The sequence below is a fragment of the Eubalaena glacialis genome, chromosome 19 (genome assembly GCF_028564815.1).
Source record: "Eubalaena glacialis isolate mEubGla1 chromosome 19, mEubGla1.1.hap2.+ XY, whole genome shotgun sequence".
In the NCBI taxonomy this organism is placed as follows: Eukaryota; Metazoa; Chordata; class Mammalia; order Artiodactyla; family Balaenidae; genus Eubalaena; species Eubalaena glacialis.
The window spans coordinates 49,288,994-49,316,038 of NC_083734.1; the positions used below are offsets into that span (position 1 = coordinate 49,288,994).

At 42.4% G+C, this 27,045-nt stretch overlaps 1 protein-coding gene and 1 pseudogene across 3 annotated transcripts in view; one reads left to right on the forward strand and one right to left on the reverse strand.

Moving 5' to 3' along the window:
* TEX2 (testis expressed 2) overlaps positions 1–27,045 on the reverse strand; it is a 107,457-nt gene that overhangs the window by 45,070 nt on the left and 35,342 nt on the right. For all 3 annotated transcript variants that reach the window (XM_061175506.1, XM_061175507.1, XM_061175508.1), the window contains exon 2: positions 13,736–15,395. In XM_061175506.1, the coding sequence (XP_061031489.1) occupies positions 13,736–15,370 (1,635 nt within the window). In that variant the 5' untranslated portion in view covers positions 15,371–15,395. The remainder of the gene's footprint in view (positions 1–13,735; positions 15,396–27,045) is intronic.
* LOC133081026 (U5 spliceosomal RNA) lies at positions 25,530–25,655 on the forward strand (annotated as a pseudogene).

Consider the following 27,045-nt stretch of genomic DNA (forward strand, 5'->3'; position numbering starts at 1 on the left):
CTGTTTCATCTAAGTTATCCAGCTTCTGGGCATAATGTTGTTTGTAATATTTCCCTATTATTCTTTGAATGTCTGTAGAGTCTGTAGTGATGTCCTCTCTTTCAGTCCTGATATTGGTAACATTTCTTCTTTTCTAATATAATCATTTATTGCTATTAATTTCTCTCTAAGCACTGCATCAGCTGCAATTTTTGATTTGCTGTATTTTCAATTTTATTCAATTGAAAATATTTTCTACTTTCCCTTGTGACTATCTTTGGACCCATGGCTAATCAGAAGTGTGTTTAATTTCCAAATATTTGCAAATTTTCCAGACATCTTTCAGTTATTGTTTCCTAGTTTACTTCCATTATAGTCAGAGAACTGCTTTGTATAATTTCAGTTCTTTTCAACTTGTTAAGGTTTGTTTTATGGCCCAGAATATCGTCTATCTGGGGAATGTTCCACGTACACTAAAAAAAATATGCATTCTGCTGTTGTTGGGTAGAGTTTTCTATAAATGTATTTATTTGTCTTTTTAAACACAAACATTTTTCGCTAAAGATCTCCTGACATATAATCCACAGTTCTCTTTTTATCCAATTTTGTTGCAGATAATACTTTCCTACATATAACAGGTTCACTAGGCTTAAAGTTCTAAAGGCAACTAGATTAATAGAGAACTTGAAGCAGATCTGATTTTTCTGGGCTGCTTCAGAGCCATGCTCAAGGCCAGGTTGAGTTTACATGCAGTGCTACTAAAACCAAGAAGAATCCATGGAGGGAGGGAAGGAGGGACTGGTGCTTAAGAAGTTCTAACGGTCAAGGAACAACTATGAAATTAAAATAGCAACTTTCTATCAGTGTCCTTTATAAGCCATTTGGCCATATGGTCCCCACCTGGGATTGCTCTTTTGAGTCATTTCACTCTGAATGTATACCTCCTGGCTAAAGTAGAGGCTACTTGAGGATACAGAATATGTGTGATACATTTGTGGGTCCATCACAACATTAGCTGAGATGCTCAACCTTTATTTAATGACTTTTGAATTATGATAATTATAATTTTATATGACAAACATTTCTGCAATAATATCTCCATATAAAATATTTTTCATTAGTTCCCAGCTATGTGAGATTACAGTAGACATATAAAAAAGGCAATAGAACTAACATGGTTCTGGAATTTTGGACAAAATTCCCAGCATTACAGTTATCATTCAGTCACCACCAGACTAGAAAGGCTGAAGGGAAAAAAAGACAAGCATTATACTATGAAGTTACTCTTAAATAATAAGACAGCCTCTGAGAAACAGAGTAATTTTTAGAGAATTTCCCCTTTTCGAAACTCCTGAGACTGGACAGATTAATTATTTGATTTATGAATAAGAGAAATTTAGGAATAAAAGACTGTTTCTCTCCAATTGCTTTCATTTTTTTCTTTCCTAAGTCAGAAAATGCAGAATTATTCAGGGAAGCACTCACCATCCAATGGAAATACAACATGAGCCATAAATGTGCATCATGAAAATATGTAATTTTAAATTGTCTAGTAGCCACAGTAAAAAAGAAAAAAGGTGAAATTAATTTTAACAATGTATTTTATTTAACCCAATATATCCAAATTATCATTTCAACATGTAATAAATATTAAAAATTATTAATAAGATTTTATATTCTTTGTTTTGTACTGTCTTCAAAATCCAGTATGTATTTTACACTTAGAGCACATCTCAGTTCAAACTAGCTATACTTCACTGTTCAATGGCCAAAGGTGGCTGGCGTCTACTCTACTAGAGAGCCCACGCCCAATTCTTGGGTTCCAGCTTTTCAGACCTAGACACTGGGCTCAACCAGAACGGTCAAAACCCTCCTCTTTCCTCTTACTGACACTTCCATACATGCAGGTTTATGCAGTGTTAGTAGGTGCTTTACCTAATTAAATGAGAAGATAATCTAAACCTGTCTCCAGGTGAAACATTCTATTTTAGAAATTCAAAACCCCTTTAAAAAGCTAACATCAAACATTAAAAACTCAGGAATAAGAACAAAAGTAATCTAGGTAAAAGGCTAAAGTTTTTAAAACTCTTATAGTTCTCTAAGACCATTAAAAGACACTCAACTTGTGAACAAACTTACATAACACTTTTAGCTTATTGCTCTGGTTTCTAGTAGAAAAGAGACAAGACACAGGCACGCATGTTTGACACAAGCCCTGCATCAGCTCGTCCGTTTACAGGCTCGCTCAGGTCAACAGCCATCACTCCGCACTAGTCTAACAAACAGCTGCTCAGTTTTTGTTCCTCATCAAATTCTTACATCTGGTTAACAAGAGCAACTGTTTCCAAGTGCTTCAGGGACTGGTTTTGAGCCACAAAGCCAGGCTCTTGACCCAGCAGCCTGAGCTACCACCTGAGCCCTCTACAGAGTTCTCAGTGGGCCACAGCCTGTGTCCGCCCGCGTGGCCACAGTTCCGAGATGAGATGGGGCTGTCCTTTGCTGACAGCTCTGACAGGGACAGGTCACCCTCCAACACGGGCCAAGCTGCAAGAACACTAGAACAGCCTGATTCCCAGGAATACGGAGAAGAGTTTCAAGTCCTCCACAGCTCAAAACCACAGGACCCTGCCTGCCCCACTAGAGGAGACAGTGGTGAGAGGCAGGGGTAGGCCTAGGAAGAGAATCCAGGAGCTGCTTTTCCTTGGGAAAGCCCGACGGGCGGCAAACTCCCTTCTTCCAGTTGGGATTGGAGCTGGCTTGACCCTCCTCCTCCCAACCCCCATCCTTTCACAATCACCTGTGGCTGAGCTCCAAACACAAAGGCACCTGTGGGTTCTCCTTCCCTTTTATCTTCACATTTCCTCCTTCCTGCGGTACCATTTTCTTCGTGTTAAAAATCTATCAGAGGCTAAAGTCCACAGCTGCCAAAACCAAATAAATACAACTCACAAATCAGGATTTGAACTGCACATCTATTGTGAACAATCATTTGTTAGCTTCAGTGAGTCTGGATCCTTGATCTTACTTGATTACATGAAAGGCTGCTGGTCCAAACACAGGTACTGAAACCAACCCACATCCACTAGCAGAACTGCAAAGAGTCTGACACAATTGGGTTCCAATCCTGGCTTGACCACTCACCGCCTAGTTGGATGATGCTTAGCCTCAGACCCTTGGTTTTCTCACCTGTAAAAGGGTCCTGCACACCTTACTTCCCATCTTCATGCCTCCCTGGTCCCCACCTCCCACTCTGCTCAAGCCATAATGACTTTCTCCACACTAACAGTACTTTATTGAGGTACAGTCTGCATATAGAAAAGGAACAAATCTTATGCATATGATTTTTAAGATACTGATACTAATATTCGTTATAATAGCTGGCATTTAAGCTCACATTATGATCCTGGCCCTCACATGCATTATCTCCTTCACTTCTGCCAATTCCTTAAGAATTTGCAGGTGAGGAAAGCGGTGAGCGAGGTTAAGAGATTTGCTTAGACAAGGGTTAAAAAAAAAAAAAAAAAAGTGGTCTGTGGAGCGGCAAATCTGGGACTTAAACCAAGTCTGCCTGACTACGAGGTCCAGTCTCCTACCCCACTTCCACAGCACAGCCCCACCTTTAGTCTGGCTAACTCCTGGTCATCCCTCAGGTCATGGCAAAGATGACGCTTCTCCTAGGAAGCTTCCCTGATTACCTAGGCTCAGTTCTCTGTTACCTTCCTCCTATCATTGTATTCATTAACTGCCTGGTTTACTTAACTACAAACTCCACAAGACGATCACAGTTGTAACAAACGTTTGTCAACTGAATACATAAATGTAGCCTAATTCAGAGGGTGGTTGTGAGGATTAAACAAAATCTGTAAAGCACAAGTACGTAGGACAGACTGGTGTGCTCATCACAGCCTGTAGGTATAGTTGTGGCTGCACAGGTGGAGAGAAGCAAAGGAATGAGCTGAGGTCCTACTAAGCGCAGGGAGCTGTAGGGCTTATTTGAAATAGAAGACTTGGTCCCTGTTCCCGAAGAGAAAAACCAAATTATTATTGCACCAAAGAGCACAGAACAGGGACTGCCCTGGTGGTGCAGTGGTTAAGAATCTGCCTGCCAACGCAGGGCACACGGGTTCGAGCCCTGGTCCTGGAAGATCCCACATGCCGCGGAGCAACTAAGCCCACGCGCCACAACTACTGAGCCTGCGCTCTAGAGCCCCCAAGCCACAACTACTGAGCCCGCATGCTACAACTACTGAGCCCATGCACCACAACTACTGAAGCCCGCACGCCTAGAGCCCGTGCTCTGCAACAAAGAGAAGCCACAGCAATGAGAAGCCCGCGCACTGCAATGAAGAGTAGCCCCCGCTCGCCGCAACTAGAGAAAGCCCCAACACAGCCAAAAATAAATAAAATTAAAAAAAAAAAAAAAAAAAGAGCACAGAACAAGAAAAGAAGTAACCTCAGAAAGACAATGAAGAGTAAAACTTGTTAAAGCTTTTCAGGACAGAAACTGAATTAGCCACTTCTTATCTATAGAGGAGAGGGCAGTGTTGTGACTAGAGCCCAGGTGTCCTGACTCCCACATAGGGTTCTTTCTGGAACATTACAAGGTTTGATAGGAAACCCGGAGAGAATCACAAGAGCTGCTACTTAACCCACATTGTCAGGCATCCAGGATGCAGACTGGCCACTGGGAGGCTCAGGCCAACAGGTGGCCAGGCACGACTGCTCTCCGAGTTCCCTGTTCTGCCCCCTAATGCACCCCTACTGACCCAAATCCAGGTTGCCCTTGCAGGAAACAATTACCCAGTGCAAACCCTGACTGCTTTTTTTTTTTTTTTTTTTTTTGTGGCCGCGCCATGCAGCATGTGGGATCTTAGTCCCCCGACCAGGGATCCAACCTGCAGCCCCTGCAGTGGAAGCATGGAGTCTTAACCACTGGACCACTAGGGAAGTCCCCTGACTGCCTCTGGGTACTACCAATCAGCTAAATTTTACCTGGGGCTTGACCTACTCCCTGGGTTAAGCTGCACATGGAATTTCCACACCTAAGCGGCCAAATATCCAATCTTGTGAGCAGTGCAGCAACTCCAAGGCCTTCATCGTGTTCCCCAAATAGTGACCAATTGTCCACTGTGCAGCTGTTCTAAAAGTCTTCACCCTAAATTCCTTACCAAGTAAGATCTTTCTCCAACTTTGCTTTGTTATGTGGGTGGGTCTAAAGAGGTACAGATACAGTTAGCAACTCATTCCATTTCAACAACTCAACTAAAGAACTCAGAGATGCTCTCAACCCACACTAGAGCGTCTCAGACAAGCCCTGTTTCTTTCTGACGCTGGAACTGTCAAAACAGAGACAATGCCCGCCGCTGGGGGACGGTGACCTCAGTCAGCTGGGCTGCAGCTGTCTGGCCCACAGACTGGCCCTGTGATCCCAGCTGTAAAAGGTCAGGGGTTTCTCTTCAATTCTCCGCTGGATTTAGAAGCCATGTCTGGCTGAAAGTACAAACCACAATCTATAAAGGGACTCGTTTAATACTTGGAAAGATTAAAAGCTACAATTAACCTTTTGCAAAATAATAAAGTCTGGAAGAACTATTATTGTGCTCACTTTCAGTTACAGTGCCAATCAGGAGGTCAAGGCCAATGCTCTCTTCGTCAGCTTGATGCTGCGCTGACCAGAGAAACGCGCCAGCCCTCTGGCCTGAGGACGCAATGGGGATTTCTCTACAGTGCGTGGGGTGCCTGGGCTGACACCCTCCTGTCACGTGGCTGTGCTGGCCTCAAGGCCCCTGCCACTCAGATCCCCTGCATCATTCCTTCATCTAGTCTATCAGGGAAGGAGCAAATCCTAAACATAAGAACAGAGCCAGGACCCAAGGTCCCTTGCTGCTGAAAAACATCTCTGAAAAATCACACAAAAATGTGATTATTTTTCTTTTGTCCCCCAAACTAAAACATAAGCAGGGCTTTCTCTTTGCCAGGCTCAAACCCTTTTTGATGTGTTAATGGTTTAGAACCGGAGTCATCAGTCAAAACATAATATCACAGATCATGGACTTAGAGAATACGGCAGGAACAGTCTACTAAACTTTACAGAACTTTAGATGCTAATTTGATTTTACCCATGAAAGACAGACAGACCTACAGACAGAACTCACACTATGAATGACAGCCTCAAGCAAATAGTCAACATTCAAAATAAATGCTGCTTGAAGACAGTATCTTAAAAAAAAAAAGTCCATTAAAGGAGGGAAGCGCCAGCATCAATACTATCCACATCCTCCAACTGCCTGCTTCAAGGTCATCTTCACAGTAGTGTCACCAGACACACTGGAGTCAGGGCTTAAGCCACAGTCTCTGCCTGGGGAAATGGCCTTTATCCTAGTTTTTCCTATCCTTCAGGACAGCACCTTGTAAATTCAGGTATGTGCCTTGGCAGACAGTGGTAGAGGTAGGAGATAACAAGCATGTTAATTAGACAGAAAAACAACATCATATCAGATGAACCAATAAAATAATTGAGGTCTGAGTTATGTGAATACACGATAAACATTAAATCACATTAACAAGTGTTGAAATTATAAAATAGATTAGCAAGCAAATAAATTAGTAGATCAGCTTCAGATCACATATCCTGTCAGTTAAATTTTTTTGAGTATATACTCAGAATGTAGACATTTACTTATAAATTATATACATGTTCTAATATAATACAGCTTTTATAAAAATTAAAAAATAGAAATAAAGAGCAAAAAATGAAATAATTAGCCTTTTCACTAACTTTTAGTTATGGCTTTCTGACAGCTTTGTACTGTCTTCAGCTGACACATCAAGGCTCAATATATATACTTAGGGCGAGGCTCACTGTTAATGATAATGGATGTAAATCCATATTTCAAATAGTCTTCTTGATAATTTCCAAGGATTTTGACCAAAGGTCAACATATGGTCATCTGTATGTTAAATATTAGCAAGGCTTATTTACGTTCTTATAAAAAGAGTAAAAATATATACAAAAAGAAACTTTAATATTTTCTTCTTGGATCATGCCTTCAGCAACCCATTTTGGAGACCACTGAAAGGAGAAACAGAATGAATCAGAGAGTTCACAAGAGCCGCTGGGGCATCAACACGACAACATGCTCATGTCCTGGGGCCATCTTGCTTACAATCTCCTTGTCTTTGGGGGGATGGCAAACTAAAGGCTAATTATTGCACAATAAGAAAATCTTCGATGGATTCTGTATCTTCTTTATACGTTACATATAAAATTTAGAAGTGAAAAGGTATATAGCATTGATATTTTTTCATGATTAATACCTTACTTTTCAAAAAAAACATGATTTGAGAAATCTCAGACCCACAATGCTCACAGCCTCTCTCTTCACTCCATAGATGACACCTGGAACAAAACCAGAAAGGATGGTCCTCCAATAGCTAGCTGGAATTCAGGGTGCATTTTCTCAAGGAAATGATGCTACAAACTGTAGTTACCTATATAGGTGGACCAGAATTACGGTTCAGCCATGCCATGAGTTAATAGGTTAAGAGGAAAACTGGCAAAATGTTGATAATTGTTGAAGCTGGGTATTGGATACATGGGGATTCATTATACTTTTCTCTCTACTTTTGTGTATACTTGAAATCTCCTACAATAAAACATTAAAAAATAAAAGATGAAAAAAATCATGCTGGGGCCGCCTGACATCCTTACCATTGTTCCTGTGTAATTCAGGAAGCATTTTCCCCACAGTTGCTTCTCCAACCAACTCAAAACACGGGGTACCTGCTTGCAAGTCAGAGTGTCTGCCCTGAAACACCTCACCCGACAAACTCCCCTAAGCAACAAGGGGCACTGGGAAATAGCCATGATTATAAATGCCAAACATAGAAACTTAAGTGACCCATTAGAGGGGCAGGATATTTTCAGTTAAGTACAACGTGGAAAGAAATACTTTTTTTAATTTCTTTTACTCATTGTATTAAGGATTATAAGAGACCAAAACAGAGCAACCTTTTTTGGCTGTATGCAGTGAGTCTCTCTTGGCTGTATGTAATGAGGCTGTTTTTGCCTTAAAGTTTGCTCACTCTAATTTCTGAAAAGAAAGAATTGCATGAAATTGAGATTAAATTTACAAGTTAGAATTTCTTCTCAAAATTGATAATGTTCTCCCTAAAAAGTATTCTTTTATATGTCAAAACCACAGCCTGTATTTAGGGAATGCAATTATTATAAAAACCTATCCCTCTTATTAAATATCTAAATATGACATGACCTAAGGAAAAAAGGTTCTCCAAAATTAATTTGTTAGTTTTGCAATGGTGTAAATGTAATATTAGTCAACCTTCTAGGCCATATCTTTCAAAAAGAGACACATCATCACTTCTGAACCAACACCCTACTGCTGTGTTCTGCAGGTGGTTTATAAGTCTGAGATAAAGAATTTACTCACGAATATAATTCACAATTACATGTCATACACTCAGACATAAACCCAAGAACCTTTTGAAATCTTCAGGAAGCTTCTCATTATAGACATGTGGAAACTTAGTGTGCAAGAATGGCACTGAATTAAATACAATCGTGCCTCAGCATCCAAGGGGGCCTGGTTCCAAGACCCCCGCAGATACCAAAATCCACAGATGCTCAAGTCCCTCATATAAAATGGTGTAGCATTTGCATATAACCTATGCACACCCCTCCCCCATATACTTTATTATTTTTTAAATATTTATTTATTTATTTATTTTGGCTGTGCCGGGCCTTAGTTGTGGCACGCGGGGTCTTCGTTGCAGCATGCGGGCTCTTAGTTGCAGCATGCATGCGGGATCTAGTTCCCCAACCAGGGAGCAAACCCGGGCCCCCTGCATTGAGAGCATGCAGTCTACCCACTGGACCAGCGAAGTGCCCCCACCCCATATACTTTAAATCATCTCTAGATTACTTATAACACCTAAGACAGTGTAAATGCTATGTAAATGGTTGTAAATACAATGTAAATGCTATGCAAATAGTTGCCAGCATGCAGCAAATTCAAGTTTTGCTTTTTGAAACTTTCTGGAATTTTTTTCCAAATATTTTTGATCCGCAGTTGGTTGAGTACGGGGACGGGGAACCTGAGGATATGGAGACTGACTGTATACTCCTGGTCATGCGACAAGTACATTCTTGGAAAAGAAAGAGCATCCAACTTGCTTAAGAACACTCAGCAAAGCAAACATCCCAAGTGCAATATGCTGACTCTAAATGCCTCATTCTCCCATTCTTTCCCAGGGCCCCTAGTTCAGGGTATCTAGCTAGTCACCCAAAGTAAAACCCCCGGAAGGTTACCACCTAGGGGTGTTGCTCACAATGCCGCCCTTGGACTCAGTGGCACACACAAGGCCCTGCCCGGAGCTAACTTACCCAGACCCCCATGCTGTAAGTCCCATTAGCTTCTCCTAACATTTTGGTCTTCCCCCGGCTTTCATGCGTTCACATGTCACTTTATTATGAATGCAGGTGGCAACATCTTTCTCCTAATTGCTGCTTCGTATTAGCTATGAATTCCCATCATTAAGAACAAGCAGGCTTTGGAGAAGGTTCTGAGAGTTATTCTGTGGACTTTGGGACAGCTCTTTGGCCTCACAGAGGCTTCGACAGTTTCTCTTCCAGACAGTAGAGCTGCTGATTGGTGGGGTTAGGGGGGAGGTGGTAGGGTACCATGAGGCCTAACCAACCCCACAGCAGTCTTTGAGAAGAGTTCCTACTTGGCTGCAAAGTAGTCTTTTTGGCTCACCAGCCCACACACTCATCACTGCTGCAGTGTCATTTGTAAACACAAATGTCTGCAGTATGGATGGAATAATAAAATCACCTGGATAAAGTACAGAAAAGCTTTACTTTTCTCCCCCCTTTCCTTGTCATGTGAAGGCACATCAAAAAAAAAAAACCAACTGCAACGCTCCTTGAATTGTTTATGAAGCCAATAAAGGAACCAGACTCTCAGTCCAGGCTGCAAGGACTGCCTGGGCCCATCGATGAGAACTTCTATGGTTCAGAGGTTTAAAACCACATGGTCTCCTAAAACAGTCCCGAGCACCAAGCTCCCCGCCTGACTGGTTCATGGGCTTCCAGATGTAGTCTACTTAGGGTAGGAAGTGTGCAGGATCAAGGGGCTAGGCCTCTGTACTACAGAGTTTTATCACAGAGTGAGGTTTTATAGCCTCCTATATCAGTGAATGTTTAAAATTTTTTTCCATACCTGCCCTCAAGAATTGCATCATATCCTTTATAAAAAACCAACTAAACAGCATCAGATGCACAGAAAATAACTCAAACCAGCTGACGAATCCTCGGAATCAAGCCATATTCAAAAAGTGACTCTTTCAACTCCCCCCAGAAACAGGTTCACAGAACCGTTTTATAAAGAAACCAAGGCCCGGGACTTCCCTGGTGGTGCAGTGGTTAAGAATCCGCCTGCCAATGCAGGAGACATGGGTTCGAGCCCTGGTCCGGGAAGATCCCACATGCCGTGGAGCAACTAAGCCCGTGCGCCACAACTACTGAACCTGCGCTCTAGAGCCCGTGAGCCACAACTACTGAGCCCGCATGCCACAACTACTGAAGCCCATGCGCCTAGACCCCATGCTCCACAACAAGGGAAGCCACCGCAATGAGAAGCCTGAGTACCATAATGAAGAGCAGCCCCCCGCTCGCCGCGACTAGAGAAAAGCCCACGTGCAGCAACGAAGACCCAATGCAGCCAAAAATAAATAAATTTATTAAAAAAAGAAACAAACAAAAAAATACATTTATCCCAGGCATCAAGGGTGAAACACCTTCCTTAAAAAAAAAAAAAAAAAAAAAGAAAGGAAAAAGAGTCAGTCCTGCATGGCTCCCCTACTCACTAGCTACGTGACCTTGGGCAAGTAACTTACCCTCTCTGTGCCATCGTGTCCTCGTGAGCACACAACTTAACTGAAAAGGGTTGTGATGAGGATTAAATGAGATAAAATACCCAACACGCAGCCCGCTGTCGGTGCTCAGCATCGTAGTGCTGCCTTTACTGTTTCAATGATCAGATCAAAACAACCGCACTGTGCTATAACTTTGGCATCCTCTGTGTAGGTAGTAAGTTCCTGATTAATCAGTAGACTACTTAGTAAATTGGACTCAGCATTAAAGATTGACTGGATTAAAAGTAAAATCTTCCCAAGACAATTAAGAGCTCAAACCAGTTTAAACTGAATACTGCAGTCAGTCATTGGGCACTGGAGTTAACCTAAGTACCATTTTTCTTTGCTAAAGTTAGCACTAACTTCCTTAGAGGGCATGTAATTCAGATAGTCACGGCACCACCCTATCAAAAAAGCTTAGCAACCATGCATAATGAGTCACTTTTGCTCCACTTCTTATATTAATGCTAAGCTTAAGTGTGTCATAGCCTCAAGATTCAGCACCAGCTTCTCTTAAAAAAGAAACAGTCTCATAACATATTGCCATGTGAAAGGGAAAAAAAAAAAAAGACTGAACTGCAAAACACAGGCATACCTCATTTTATTGTGTTTCGCTTTACTAAGCTTCACTGATGTTGTATTTCTTGCAAATTGAAGGTTTGTGGCAACCCGGCATCGTCAGGTGATGGTTAACATTTTTTAGCAATAACTTTTTAAAAAAATTTCTTTTACTGAAGTATAGTTTACTTACAATATTGTGTAGCAATGAAGTATTTTTAAATTAAGATATATACATTGTTTTTTTAGACAGAATGCTATTGCACACTTAACAGAGGACAGTATAGTGTAAACGTAACTTTTATATGCACTGGGAAACCAAAAATTCGTGTGACTCCCTTACTGCAATATTTTGCTTTATTGTGGTGCTCTGGAACCAAACCTGCAATATCTCTGAGATACGCCTGTATATGATCCCATTAAATCAAAACAAAAAGAGTGCATGAGTGTGAATGTGTGTGATATATGTGCTCATACATGCAGAAATGTAGGAAAAAACAAGGATACATACCAAATATATATGTACATATATGTATATATTATATATTAACTATAATTCCTTCCCACTAGTGTGATAAAGAATATCTTTTTCCTTTGGGTTTTCTGTGGTTTTTTAAACATTGATCGTGCATTTTTTTTAAATAAGGAAAAAAGGTTATGAAATTAAAAAACAAAACAAGACAAACAGTATTTTGGACCTTGAGAGTTCTTCCCCTTGTTTTGTTGTGGGGTTTTTGTTTTCGTTTTTGTGTTGTAATAAATAGAGATCATGGTGCCATTTTTTGAGCACTCATTTAAACAGAGAGGAGGACAAACCTATTAACAGAGAAACCAAACAAGCTTTGAATTATAAAAAAATTATCAAAAAAACAGAAAATAACAAGTGTTGGCAAGGATGTGGAGAAACTGGAATCCTTGTGCACTATTGGTGGGAATGTAAAATGGTACAGCCACTGTGGAAAACAGTATGGCAGTTCCTCAAAATATCAAAACTAGAATTACCATATGATCCAGCAATTTCACTTCCGGGTACATACCCCAAAGAATTGAAAGCAAGGTCTTGAAGACCTGTTTATACACCCACGTTCATAGCAGCATTACTCACAATAGCAAAAATGTGGAAACAACCCAGTGTCCACCAACAGATGAATGGATAAGCAAAATGTAGTAAGTATAGACATACAATGGAATATTATTCAGCCTTAAAAAGGAACAAAATTCCGCAATATGCTACAACAGGTAAGAACCTTGTGGACATTATTCCAAGTGAAACAAGCCAGTCACAAAAAGACAAATACTGTGTGATTCCACTAATACGACATACTTAGAGTACTCAAAATAAAAAAAAACCAGAAAGTAAAACGGTGGTTACCAGGAGCTAGGCAGAGCGGAAAATAGGGAGTTATTGTTTAATGGGTTTAGAGTTTCAGTTTTACAAGCTGGATGGTAGTGATGGTTGTACAACAATGTGAATGAATATTAAATATAATACGGCTGAACTGTACACTTAAAAAAGGTTAAGATGGTAAATTCTGTTAGGTGTATTTTACCAAAATTTAAAAATATATATACAAAGAAGTGTGTATGTGCCTATGACTTATGACCTATACAAGCTACAGCTGTACTTCTATATTGTGTATACTGTGAAACATACAACAAACAAAAACTTTTTAAATATGCAGAAATAAACACAAATGGAAGTTCTAGTAGTTTCTGTCTGCACCCTCGTGGTTTGCCTTGGGCGCCCCTCAGGAGGCCCAAATCCTGAGATCTGACATGCATGAGAAGGTGATGCCTCCTTCTCGAGCCCAGACCCCACTGTGCACAGAGCAAAGAGTACTGCCAGCAGTGGCCCACCCCTGATGTTAGTCTGCCTTCTCTTCCTCCGTCCCTTCTCTTGCATTCCAGGAGTATTTAACCCTGCTCCGAGGTCTCAAGAATATTCAATCCTAACAGACTCAGCTATAACGAATCCTCAGCAAGTAGCAAATCCCTAGCAAATTTAGAGAGAGACCGGAATGGAAACTGGATGGAAATGCTACTCTCCAGAGCCATGGAGAGCCTTGAAAAACCACATGGCGAACTGGCAAAACTTGAACTAGAATGAGGTTTACCAAACAAGTGTCTTGGGTGCCTGGAGAATGAACAGATCCCAAAGTCTTAAAAACACTGCTTGGGCAAAAACCTGTGACAATGAACTAAAAGAATAAAGTCAGATCTAAAATGAGGCTGGATGCCAGCCAGCTACTGCGGAGAGGCTTACCTTCAGTATCTCAGGTTCTTTGATATCCAGAGATCTTGGGTTCCAGTGTTGTAGATTTTTATGTAATCTGTGATATTTATGAGCACTTGGTGGTGTAAAAAACCAAATCATGCAAACTGCAGTCATGAATCCAAGGCCAATGCCCAGAAAGAGTCCACTCACGTAATGGGGGAGGGGGAGGATGAGGTACGCATAGACACACACGACAAAGAAGCCCAGCGTCTTCACGGGCAATTCGGGGTGCTGCACGGCCGAGTCTGCCTCGTCACTGTCCAGAGCCGTGCCATCGTCCGCCAGCACCTCTGGCTTGAGAGGGACTTCTGGGAGCTTCTCAACTTTACTCTCTCCCTCCGTTTCCAAATCAAAGTCCTCAGTGTACAGTTCGCAAAACTCTTCATCCTCTTTGCTCACCAAGGCAGACAGAGAGCATCTCTCAAGAACCAGAGAGCCGGTCTTCAGGCCTACCTCCTTCAGACTGCTCCCCTGAGAACTCTTCGGTTCTGCCTCCCTCGCAGGGTCCTCGGAGGACTGTGGGGGGTCCCTCCCGGGGACGCCAGGGTCGCTCCCCAAGCCCTCCCCCTCGGAGTCACACTCCTCCTCCTTGATGCTGTAGTTGTTATTGCTTTCCAAGTGACCGTTCAGGCTGGACAGATTGGAGAGCTCTGAAGCACTTGAAGATAAGGCTTTGGGCCTATGGCTGCCACTTTCTTCCCCTATAATTTTACTAAAAAGCTGAAAAGGGTCATATATGACTTCAGAAAGGCGTCGCTTAGTGTCTTCAATTTTCGCCTCCATTTCGGGCACTTTAAAAAAGGAGCGTGTATCGGAAGGCGACGTCAGAGGGGAAGAGGGTGCAGTTTTGGAATCTCCACCTGTGTTTCGTGGCTGCGTGAACTGCTTGAACAGGTGTAAATTCAGCTTGGAGTCGGGTGGCTTGTGCGACACGTTATCTGACTCCTGCCTGGAGGTATCGGTGGACAGAGACTTGACTAACGTCTTCATCAAGTGCCGGTGCCGTGGGGGGTGGGGGGATTCTTTTGGCTCCACCTCGGTCGACAGGGACTTCACGAGGCTCATGAAGGGCTTTGCGCTGTAAAGGGTGGAGGACGAGGCACTGGATGGGAGGATGGGAGACCTGGAAGGCGAGGACAGCGGGGAGGAAGAACTGGTTTTCTGCTCAGAAAGGGACGACACGCTGGGAGAGCTAGCTAAGGGCCCCGACGAAGACGAGCCCGGGGACAGAGCCAATGGCACCGTACTTAATACTTGTGCTGCTGGAGGAGGGGGCTCCAGCAGCTTTGCAGTGTTCTCGGAGACGGGCAAGATGGCCGGGGACACGGACAGTCCGTCTGCCAGGATGAGCTGGGCGCCAGGGCCAGCGGGGTCATGGCCACCCCGGGGTTCAAGATAGAGGTCTTCCTTGGCTTCGAGCCCCGTTACAATGCTTTGGTCGTCCAGCCCCTCCTCCAGGTACTCCCTGAACGCCTCCTCCTCTTCCTCCTCCTCCTCCCCGGATGCCGAGAAGTGGATGGCGATAGTGTCTCGGGACACGGACCTCTGCACGTGCACTCTGGGGGCTGACGGTTTTGGCATGTCAATGGTTTTTTCGGCATGGCGACCATTCAGACTTGTCATCGCCGGCTTCACAAGGGCTCAGGCTCTGTGAAAACAGCGAGAAAACCAGAAGTCAGAAAGCGGTTTCTCCACGGGAGACGCTGTCGTGCGTGGACAGGAGTGCAGATGAAGCTCACTTCTAAATGGTGATTATGCTTTTACTTGGCAGATGGCCACTGTTTTCACTTGAGCAGGTTTAATGGCTTAATTTTCATCAGATAAATTCCAGTTAGGCATTCTCTTTTATGAGCAAACTACAAACCAGTGCTATAAACGCCATACAATCTGTTTTCCTTCACAACATCTAACTCATCGTTTCCTCCCTCTTAACTGGCTCATTTCTATCAGTAATTCTATATTGCAAGGCCTGAAAGGCCTGCACAACAGTTGCTACCAGTATTACTTCAGAAGTCCAACAGGATAAAATGCAGCATCCTGGCGATTTTGAGGATCTTGGAATAAAAATTTCACCAGTGGTTTTCCAGCTATAAAAAGCTAATCCTGGAGGGTTACTGCTTTCATTGCAATTTTCACAGCAATCCTAACAATTCTTTTGTGTCTCCCACCAACGCTCATATATCTTGCCACTGCATATAAGGAGCAAAGTATCCAAGGGTGGTAAGGGAAATCTGTAAACTAACTGCTGTGATCTGTCGGCTTCTTTATTCCCCAAATGGTAGGTACCCTCAGGCCAGAGTATTTAGGCAGCCATGAAGACATGGCCATTTTCTGAGGCTTCAAGATAAAGCAAACTTGTATTTTAAACTGAATCCAAGAATCAAAGGGCAGGAAAATGAAGTCTCAATGATGCAACCCACCACCAACTGAGAACTCTGCTAAGAGCTAGGGCGAGAGACATGGAGGCTATGCTTTCTGCCCTTCAGGAGCTTAGTTGCTGGAGAGAAAACAGACGCCTGAAAAGCTGGGCAGAAAAACAAAAGAAGCCAAGCGCACCCTGTGACACCCAGTGCATTACATCTCCCCCTATTCACTTACGGCCCATTTATTGGGAACAAGGCATCATGACAGGTCCTACAAGAGGGAAATGAACACAATCTGGAAAGAAACTCCGTCAAAGGAGCTAAAACGCACTTGAGGACTGACCTTCAGGCGTTCTGAGGAGGGTGAGAGCAGTGTGGACGGTAGGACACCCGCTCGCTCTTTTAAACTGAGGGGTAGGTTGTGGCTAAATGGGTGTGATTAGAAAGAAGGGACAAAGGCATGAAGATGAGCACAGGCCTGGTGTGTCCTGACACATGGGTCTATTCTCCATGTCCAGGATGGAGGGTGGGTGTTGGGGAGCCGGGGGAGACCACCAGTACGAGAGAGGCATCATGCGAGAGAGGAAAGAGCAGCCTTGGGACCAGGAAAGAGGGCTTCTGATACTTGCTCCTTTTCCAGCTGATTCTGTGGGACCTTGAACAAGCCAAGACCTCTATGGGTCTCAGAATCTTCATCTGTTAAATGAGGCACCAAGAGTCCTTTCCAAATCTAAAACCCTACGTTTATGTTTACAGGTGATAGTACACAACCCAATCTGATATACTCACACAAGTAATCTGCCATAGACAATCAACATGATGTTGCTTGCTTGTTTCTTTTTTTTTCTTTTTAAAAATACTTATTTGTTTATTTATTTATTTGGCTGTGCCGGGTCTTAGTTGTGGCACGCAGGATCTTCGTAGCAGCATGCGGGATCTTTAGTTGAAGCATGTGGGACCTAGTTTCCTGACCAGGGCTCAAACCCGGGCCCCCTGCACTGGGAGTGAAGAGTCTTAGCCACTGGATCACCAGGGAAGTCCCTTGCTTGTTTCTTTAATTTGAAAAACTCTACAGTTAAGTCTTCCACCAAATACTCATGTTCAAAATGCTAGCAACTGATACTACCAACAAGAGAAAAGGTAAACCTGTGTGTGTGTTGAGGGGATGAGGGGATGAGGGGATGAGGGGATGAGGTTGGGGGGGGGGAACCTGGGGCGGGTGGGCAAGAAAAACTATTTCCTAGAAACAGGAAATAACCCAGCGATGACAAGAATTACAGTTCAAGGGCCCAGTCACAACAAGGACACATCTGAAACAACACATTTTCAGTATCAACACTTGAGAGAAATTACTTTCATAAAAATTTTTCAACAGAGTTTTGCCCAAGCTCATTCATGACCCTCAGGCTCTCCTATCCCCATTGGATCCAAGAAAAGGGAATGATCTCTATCAATCAGACAAAGCAATTTAAATCCAGGAGCTGAGGGCAAGCTAGAAAGACACAGCCTCAGGTCCAGGACAATCCTTCCCTGTTATCTCAAAGCCAACAGGTTTGTTGGCTTAGTGAGAAGAAAAATACCAAGCGCAACACACATTTTTCATTTAACTGTCACCTCCTTTTATAAGGGTAATTTTAAAAGAAAATTACAGAGGTAATTTTAAAAGTTTGGTACTTGATAATTCTCAATAGGCTGAAAAATCAGCTTTAATTAAATTGCTTTAATAACATAAAGGATGATCTGAAAGGCTCTGCTGCTCTGAGGCTGCTTCACTGGTAGTAAAAGTGACTGTGGGCACAGGTGCACATACAGAGAGCATGACTGGGGGGCTGAACAGTGTCAGTCGGTCCTCTGAGGAGCAAGGCAAGAGTGGAGAGGCTCTTTTGTAGTTGAGGGTGGGATGGCCTGGGAATCCACAGGCAAAGTCAGGCCCAGTCCAGGGTCACAGGGCCAAACAGCAGTGTGTCCAGGAGCCTGCGGTCTCAGCAGCCAGGGTCCTGGAGAACAGTGAGCTGGCACCTGCCCAGGAAGGGCTGTCAGGGGCCGATCTGCCCAAACCTCCAACACATAGTCGGGCCCCCTGACTTGCCGGTTAAAGGGACCTCTGCTGATCTCTGACTAGACTGTCTTAAGGTCTTCTTGGGCTGCACCCTGCAGGCCTACAGCCCTGTGCTCGCCCAGCTTCAAGACAGAAGAAAGACCCTGGAGGCAGCTACGGAGACATCAACGGTTTAACGGATGGGGAAGCTTAAACATCTGAAGCAAGGTTCTGGAGCGACACCCCACCTGGGTGGTGGACGGTGGGCAGGACATGGCAGCAGTCTTCACTCGCAGGGGGGAACGGGAGACGGCCAGTTATAGGGGGAACTTACGTCAGGTTTGCTCATTGGTTACCAGGGAAACTAGCAGTGGGGCGTGCCCCGCACCGCCCTTTTCATAAGAACAATCACTAACTGGGGCCTGGGGCAAGCATGCAGGAAGGTCAGTCATGTGAGTAGAGTGTGGGTGAAGCAGGTCGGGCTGGGGATGTACAGAGAGCAAGAGAACAGCCATCTTGAGTGGCCTGACCGCAGAGGTCTGTGTCAGCCAACCGGGCCTGAGCTGGGCCCCACAGAGAGCTAGGTGCCAGGCAGCCAGCCGGAGTAGGTAGTCTGGCTCACCATGGCTAATGTCTTTCTCCAGGGCTCAGGCAGTGGCTTCAGAGGTTTAGAGTAACCTCCCCCAAATCCACGCTGACCAAAGTCTAGCTCCACCTCACTAGTTTTGTACTAAAACATGCCACGTGAGGCTAGAGCAGCACTACTACTTTTTAAATATACGAAAATCTTAGGGCCCTGTTTGCTTATCCGCAAATGAGGAGGTTAGACCAGATAAACAAAGACTGCTTCTAGGACCCAAACTGCTGGATAACTGTGTGTCCTGGAACTCGAGTCCCTGGTTTGGGTTCTAGACAAACCATCAAGTAGCCACTCCTTCCTCCTCCTGGGGAGTCCTCCAAGCCTTCTCCTCTCCATCCTTCAATGGCTGGCGGCTGGGGCCAGTAAAACCGACCCTCCCACAGTCACAGCACTGCAGGACAGCCAAGGTCAAGAGGAAGAGCACCTGACTGTTGTCCAGGAACTTTACGTGGTTGGTCCAAGGACACAGCACTGAATGAGGAGGGGACGGGGAGATGGTTAGACACGGGCTTTTGACGCTCATGTCCTGATGCCTTTGCCACCACAGCAATCTGCCTCCTCAAGCATGCCATGGACACTCATTATGATTGCTTGTCCTGGCCTTGGTACCCGCCCTCCATGCTCTGGCATGAACAGCTCTACCAGGAACTAAGAGCTCAGTTCTCAACAGCTAGCATGTGATTAGCAGGATTGGGAAATAAGAATTCGTTATCCATCTGTCAAGCTAGCATCATAAAAAAGTAGCCTCCTGTCCTCTACTATCTCAATTCAATTATAACCAGTCTCAAAAAAAGAAAAAAAAAAGGGACAACCTTATCTCAAGCCCTCAGGAATTGAAATGTCAAAAAAGGTCATTTCTCACCCAACAGGTCTCCTTCTTCCAAAGCCACCAGCACAAGACCGTGGGTTTTAACACTGATTTTGAGTCTTGTGAGGGGAGGGCCTATAGCTCACATTGTCATATAGGATGATTTTCTGTCAGAGATATGTTTAAACAAAAGTCTGATTTGGTCATGAGCAAAGTGGTGCTAAAGATTAACCCCGTCCAGCCCCAGAATGGATGGGGGTGGCAGAGGCAACGTTGACAAACTGAAGCCAGAGGTCTGGTGTCTGGGAAAACAGTCTCCATCATCAGGTCCACCACTCTGCTGAAAACAACTAACAATGAAATCCATATTTTTAAAAAAATCTGAAAAGCACTGAAGCTTCAACAACTGAGTAAGGAACCACCAGGCCAAAAGGAAGTAAGAACCCCAGAGGGATGAGCCCTACAGAAGCCGCTCTTGCCCTCAAAACATTGGATGATTCTGGCAAATTGGAACCTTCATTTTATTGATCTCCTGAGCAGAAATCAAAGCTCAGGGCTGGCTGAGGGGGAGCCATAACTGGAGACTGTTCCACAATGAGCTGGAATGCCAAAGGGCTACATCTATCTACCTGGTAGTAGAGGAACCAGAAGCAAAACAGCCCTCACCTAGTTCTTAGAGCTTCGAGGACATTAAGCTAAGTGAAGTAAGCCAGTCACAAAAAAAAATGAATACTGTATGATTCCACTTATGTGAGCTAGCTAAAGTAGTCAAATTCAAATAAACAGAAAGTAGGATGGCAGTTACCAGGGGCTGGGGGTAGTAGGAAATAGGGAGTTGTTTTTTAACGGAGATAGAGTTTTGTATGATGAAAAAGGTCTGTAGATCGGTTGCAGAACAATGTGAATATACTTAACACTACTGAGTTGCACACTTAAACACAGGATAGTAAATTTTATGTTATGTACACTTTACCTTAATTAAAAATAAAATTTTAAAAAAATTTCACCATTCAAAACTTTAGAATGGGGACTTCCCTGGTGGTGCAGTGGTTGGGAGTCCGCCTGCCAGTGCAGGGGACACGGGTTCAAGCCCTCGTCTGGGAAGATCCCACATGCAGTGGAGCAACTGGGCTCGTGCACCACAACTACTGAGCCTGCACTCTAGAGCCCGTGCGCCACAACTACTGAGCCTGTGCTCTAGAGCCCATGCGCCATAACTACTGAGCCCACGTGCCACAACTACTGAAGCCTGCGCGCCTAGAGCCCGTGCTCCACAATAAAGAGAAGCAACGGCAATGAGAAGCATGTGCACCACAACGAAGAGTGGCCCCTGCTCGACGCAAATAGAGAAAGCCCACGCGGAGCAACGAAGACCCAACACAGCCAAAAATAAATAAATAAATTTATTTAAAAAAACAAACAAACAAACAACTTTAGAATGAAATAATGTAATATTTTGAATTACTTATCATGCTGACTAAAACAATTCTATTCAAAAAGCTCACACTGTTCTTTAGTGTTTATAGCACCATGTGGTTATGTTCTAAGACAATACTGTAAATGCAAATGTACTCATTTATGCTCCCATACTTTTGGGGGGTGCGGGGAAGCTATTTAGAGCCAAACGCTCTCCAAACCTTAGCCTTAGTCAGGTATGTTTCAAGGAAGCAGCATATCTCAAACAGTTCTGGAAATGAGTCTTGATGAAAGTCTTCACTATAACTCTCCATTAAAGTTACTATGCCTTATAAAGATGTTCATAGCTCTCATTAAGATTGAGAAAGCCTCTAATAAGGAAGAGGAAATCAAAAAATAGCTAGAAACAAATGACAATGAAAACACAACAACCCAAAACCTATGGGATGCAGCAAAAGCAGCTCTAAGAGGGAAATTTATAGCAATTCAATCTCACCTCAAGAAACAAGAAAAATCTCAAATAAACAATCTAACCTTACACCTAAAGCAACCAGAGAAAGAAGAACAAAGAAAACACAAAGTCAGTAGAAAGGAAAAAAATCATAAAGATCAGAGCAGAAATAAATGAAATAGAAACGAAGAAAACAGTAGCAAAGATCAATAAAATTAAAAGTTGGTTCTTTGAGAAGATAAACAAAGTTGATAAACCTTTAGCCAGACTCATCAAGAAAAAAAGGGAGAGGATGCAAATCAATAAAATTAGAAATGAAAAAGGAGGAATCACAACTGACACCGCAGAAATACAAAGGATTATAAGAGACTACTACAAATAACAATATGCCAATAAAATGGACAACCACGAAGAAATGGACAAATTCTTGGAAAGGTACAATTTTCCAAGACTCAACCAGGAAGAATTAGAAAATATAAACAGACCTATCACAAGTAATGAAATTGAAACTGTAATTAAAAATCTTCCAGCAAACAAAAGTCCAAGACCAGATGGCTTCACAGGTGAATTCTATCAAACATTTAGAAAAGAGCTAACACCTATCCTTCTCAAACTCTTCCAAAAAAATTGCAGAGGGAGGAACACTCCCAAATTCATTCTACGAGGCCACCACCATCACTCTGATACCAAAACCAGACAAAGATATCACAAAAAAAGAAAATTACAGACCAACATCACTGATGAACATAGATGCAAAAATCCTCAACAAAATACTAGCAAACAGAATCCAACAACACATTAAAAACATCATACACGATGATCAAGTGGGAGTTATCCCAGGAATGCAAGGATTCTTCAATATACACAAATCAATCAACGTGATACACCATATTAACAAATTAAGGAATGAAAACCATATGATCGTCTCAGTAGATGCAGAAAAAGCTTTTGACAAAACTCAACACCCATTTATGATAAAAACTCTCCAGTAAATGGGCATAGAGTGAACCTACCTCAACATAATAAAGGCCACATATGACAAACCCACAGCAAACATCATTCTCAATGGTGAAAAACTGAAAGCACTTCCACTAAGATCAGGAACAAGACACGGATGTCCACTCTCACCATTATTGTTCAACATAGTTTTGGAAGTCCTAGCCACGGCAATCAGAGAAGAAAAAGAAATAAAAGGAATACAAATTGGAAAAGAAGAAGTAAAACTGTCACTGTTTGCAGAAAATCCTAAAGATGCCACCAGAAAACTACTAGAACTAATCAATGAATTTGGTAAGGTTGCAGGATACAAAATTAATGCACAGAAATCTCTGGCATTCCTATACACTAACAACGAAAAATCAGAAAGAGAAATTAAGGAAACAATCAGATTTACCGTCACAAGAAAAAGAATAAAATATCTAGGAATAAACCTACCTAAGGAGGCAAAAGACTTGTACTCGGAAAACTATAAAACACCGATGAAAGAAATCAAAGATGACATAAACAGATGGAGAAATATACCATGTTCTTGGATTGGAAGAATCAATATTGTGAAAATGACTATACTACCCAAAGCAATCTACAGATTCAATGCAATCCCTATCAAACTACCAATGGTGTTCTTCACAGAATTAGAACAAAAAATTTTACAATTTGTATGGAAACACAAAAGACCCCGAATAGCCAAAGAAATCTTGAGAAAGAAAAATGGAGCTGGAGGAATCAGGTTCCCCAACTTCAAACTATACTACAAAGCTACAGTAATCAAGACAGTATGGTACTGGCACAAAAACAGAAATATAGATCAATGGTACAGGATAGAAAGCCCAGAGATAAACCCACGCACATGTGGTCACCTAATTTATGACAAAGGAGGCAAGGATATACAATGGAGAAAGACAGCCTCTTCAATAAGTTGCCTGCTGGGAAAACTGGACAGCTACATGTAAAAGAATGAAATTAGAACACTCCCTAATACCATACACAAAAATAAACTCCAAAGGGATTAAAGACCTAAATGTAAGACCGGACACTATAAAACTCTTAGAGGAAAACATAGGAAAAACACTCTTTGACATAAACCACAGCAAGATCTTTTTTGACCCACCTCCTAGAGTAATGAAAATAAAAACAAAAATAAACAAATGGGACCTAATTAAACTTAAAAGCTTTTGCACAGCAAAGGAAACCATAAAGACGAAAAGACAACCCTCAGAATGGGAGAAAATATTTGTAAACAAAGTAACAGACAAAGGATTAATCTCCAAAATATACGAACAGCTCATGGAGCTCAACATCAAAAAAACAAACAACCCAATTAAAAAATAGGCAGAAGACCTAAACAGACATTTCACCAACGAAGACATACAGATGGCCAAGAGGCACATGAAAAGATGCTCAACATCACTAACTATTAGAGAAATGCACATCAAAACTACAGTGAGGTATCACCTCACACCAGTCAGAATGGCCATCATCAATAATAATAAATGTGGGCTTCCCTGGTGGTGCAGTGGTTGAGAATCCGCCTGCTAGTGCAGGGGATATGGGTTCGAGCCCTGGTCTGGGAAGATCCCACATGCCGCGGAACAACTGGGCCCGTGAGCCACAACTACTGAGCCTGCGCGTCTGGAGCCTGTGCTCCGCAACAAGAGAGGCCGCGATAGTGAGAGGCCCACGCACCGCGATGAAGAGTGGCCCCCACTTGCCGCAGCTAGAGGAAGCCCTCGCACAGAAACGAAGACCCAACACAGCCAAAAAATATATATAAATAAATAAATAACAATTAAAGGTGCTAATAATTTTTTTTAAAATAATAATAATAAATGCTGGAGAGGGTGTGGAGAGAAGGGAACCCTCTTGCACTGTTGGTGGGAATATAAACTGATACAGCCACTATGGAGAACAGTATGGAGGTTCCTTAAAAAACTAAAAATAGAGCTACCATAAACCCAGCAATCCCACTACTGGGCATATATCCTGAGAAAACCATAATTCAAAAAGAGTCATGTACCACAATGTTCACTGCAGCACTATTTACAACAGCCAGGACATGGACTAAGTATCCATCGACAGATGAATGGATAAAGAAGATGTGGCACATATATGCAATGGAATATTACTCAGCCATAAAAAGAAATGAAACTGAGTTATTTGTAGTGAGGTGGATGGACCTAGAGTCTGTCATACAGAGTGAAGTAAGTCAGAAAGGGAAAAACAAATATTGTATATTAACGCATATATGTGTAATCTAGAAAAATGGTACAGAAGAACCTATTTGCAGTGCAGGAATAGAGACACAGACATAGAGAATGGACATGTGGACACAGGAGGGGAAGGTGGGACGAACTGGGAGACTAGGTTTGAGATAAATACACTACCATGTGTAAAACAGATAGCTAGTGGGAACCTGCTGTATAGCACAGGGAGCTCAGCTCGGTGCTCTGTGATGACCTAGATGGGTGGGATGGGGGGGTCCAAGAGGGAGGGGATATATGTATATATATAGCTGACTCACTTCATTGTACAGCAGAAACTAACACAACATTAAAGCAATGCAATTATACTGCATTAAAGTAAAGCAATTATACTCCAATTAAAAAAAATTTTTTTAAGTAAGAAAATAAATAAACAAAACTCAATCACAGAATATTCCAATGGAAAGGGAAGCTCAGATATCGCCTAGTCCTAAGTAAATAAATCAAATAATTTGAAAGTGGAAAAAAAAAAAAAAGAGAGAGAAAGCCTCTAATAAGGGTTTCTCTCCCCAGCATTGATGCAGGATTCTATTCTATCCAGTCTAAAAATAAGGAACAAATCAATGGCTCCCATCTAATCTGAACTCATAAAAAACAAAAGGCCTCAACAGGAAGCCAGTAGCCAACTTCCCTCCCTATCATGAACTCCACAAACCTATCAACCTCAGTGGAGTCAGGGTTAGAATACCAAACATCCATGAAATTTATTTTATTTCTAGTCACTCAAAAAGGTTATCGTCATTAATTAGTCCATGAAAAACCAATCAACAATAAATCAGACTGTACAGTGAAAAATGAAGAGCTATCCATACTCGTGCTTCTCTTCATAATCGAATGAATATTTTGCCTTTTACTAAAGATTCATGTGGGGAGGGAAAAAAAAATTAAGAGCTATTTCAAGACGCAATGTTGGCATTTATTAGCTCAGATATAATAACCTCTCTGAATCTGATAGGTTTGTTTTTTGTGAGTTTTTTGGACTAATTTTCTAATAATAACTGCCCTTCCTACCTCTAGCTGTATTTGAAACAATTCAATCTCGGGGTCCTACAGAGACATAAAAAGAGAAAAGAGTTCCTTTCAGGCCACTCACTTATCAGCAACTCCTCCTCTTGGTCCTTCCACATTAGAACAAATAGTAATGTGGCCATTATCATTATTATTATCATCATTATTATTATTAATTTCTAGCTCATATACTAGATTAGAGGAAGTGCTGAAGGAAGGAAAAAGAGGAGGGAAGCAAGCAACTTTGACTGAAAATTAAACGTGTCTCCAGATGTAGAAAGCACAGTAATACTGCGTCTTAAGAGGCAAGCCTGGTTTGGAACATGCCTCATTTCTCAGGAGCATCCCTACTCCTTCAAAATCACTGTTAAAATTCTTCATCTTTGTAAAATTTGGCCCATTAGATATTTGCTGTCTCTGAACAAGCTTGCACTTGGACATATGATGTATGGGCACCATCTGCTAGCATGGGCTGTGTCGGTCAATAGTCTTAATTCAAAAACATCTCTTGGCAGCAGAAAAGAGTCAAGCTGCATTGTATTGCAGAGGATGTCTTAACATCTCTTAACTGTGCAGTTTTTAATAGCATTTGGTTTTACGAAAAGTAGAGAAGAGCCTCAAGGCTCATTTTTTTCCACTTTGATGCTGCAGAGGAAACGGTGAATCTGGTCGAAAACAACCATAGTAGGAAGTTCTGATTTAGCCTAAAAGTCTCAAGTACGTCTTAATAGCCATCCCTTGATTCATCTAAAGTCAATGAAGCATATGAGAATTGCCAGCAGCCATTCTAATCTGTTAATACTCCACCTCACAAACAAAAATCAATATTGACATTGTAGATAATGAGCTAGTGCTAGGCTTAGTTTCATTTAAAAAGAGAAAAGAAAAAGAAAAGAAAGTACTCTACTACCAGCACAGGCAAGCCTCCCAAGGCACTTAGACCTTGACTGGTAGAAACTCGGAACTCCTTTCCCATTAGTTATTAGGTTCCCAGACCCCCAACTCAAAGTCTCTTCCAGCCCAGCAAAACAACACAAGGTTTATACTAGTACACAACAGCTTCACCCTCTGCAGCCACTGCATGGACTTTTACCTGCCATGAGGAAGGCCCACCTGGGAAGAGGGCCACACCCCTGAAGGAAAAAGGTGTTCAAAAGCATCAACATGATTAGAATTTTGCTTTATAGATTGCTATAATAATAGATGGTTCCAGTAATGAATCCAAATACAGTTCACAGTAACTCATTCAAAACCAGGTCATACCTTCAGCACAACCACACGAGGCCTATGGAGGTTTATAAAAGATAACGCCGATGC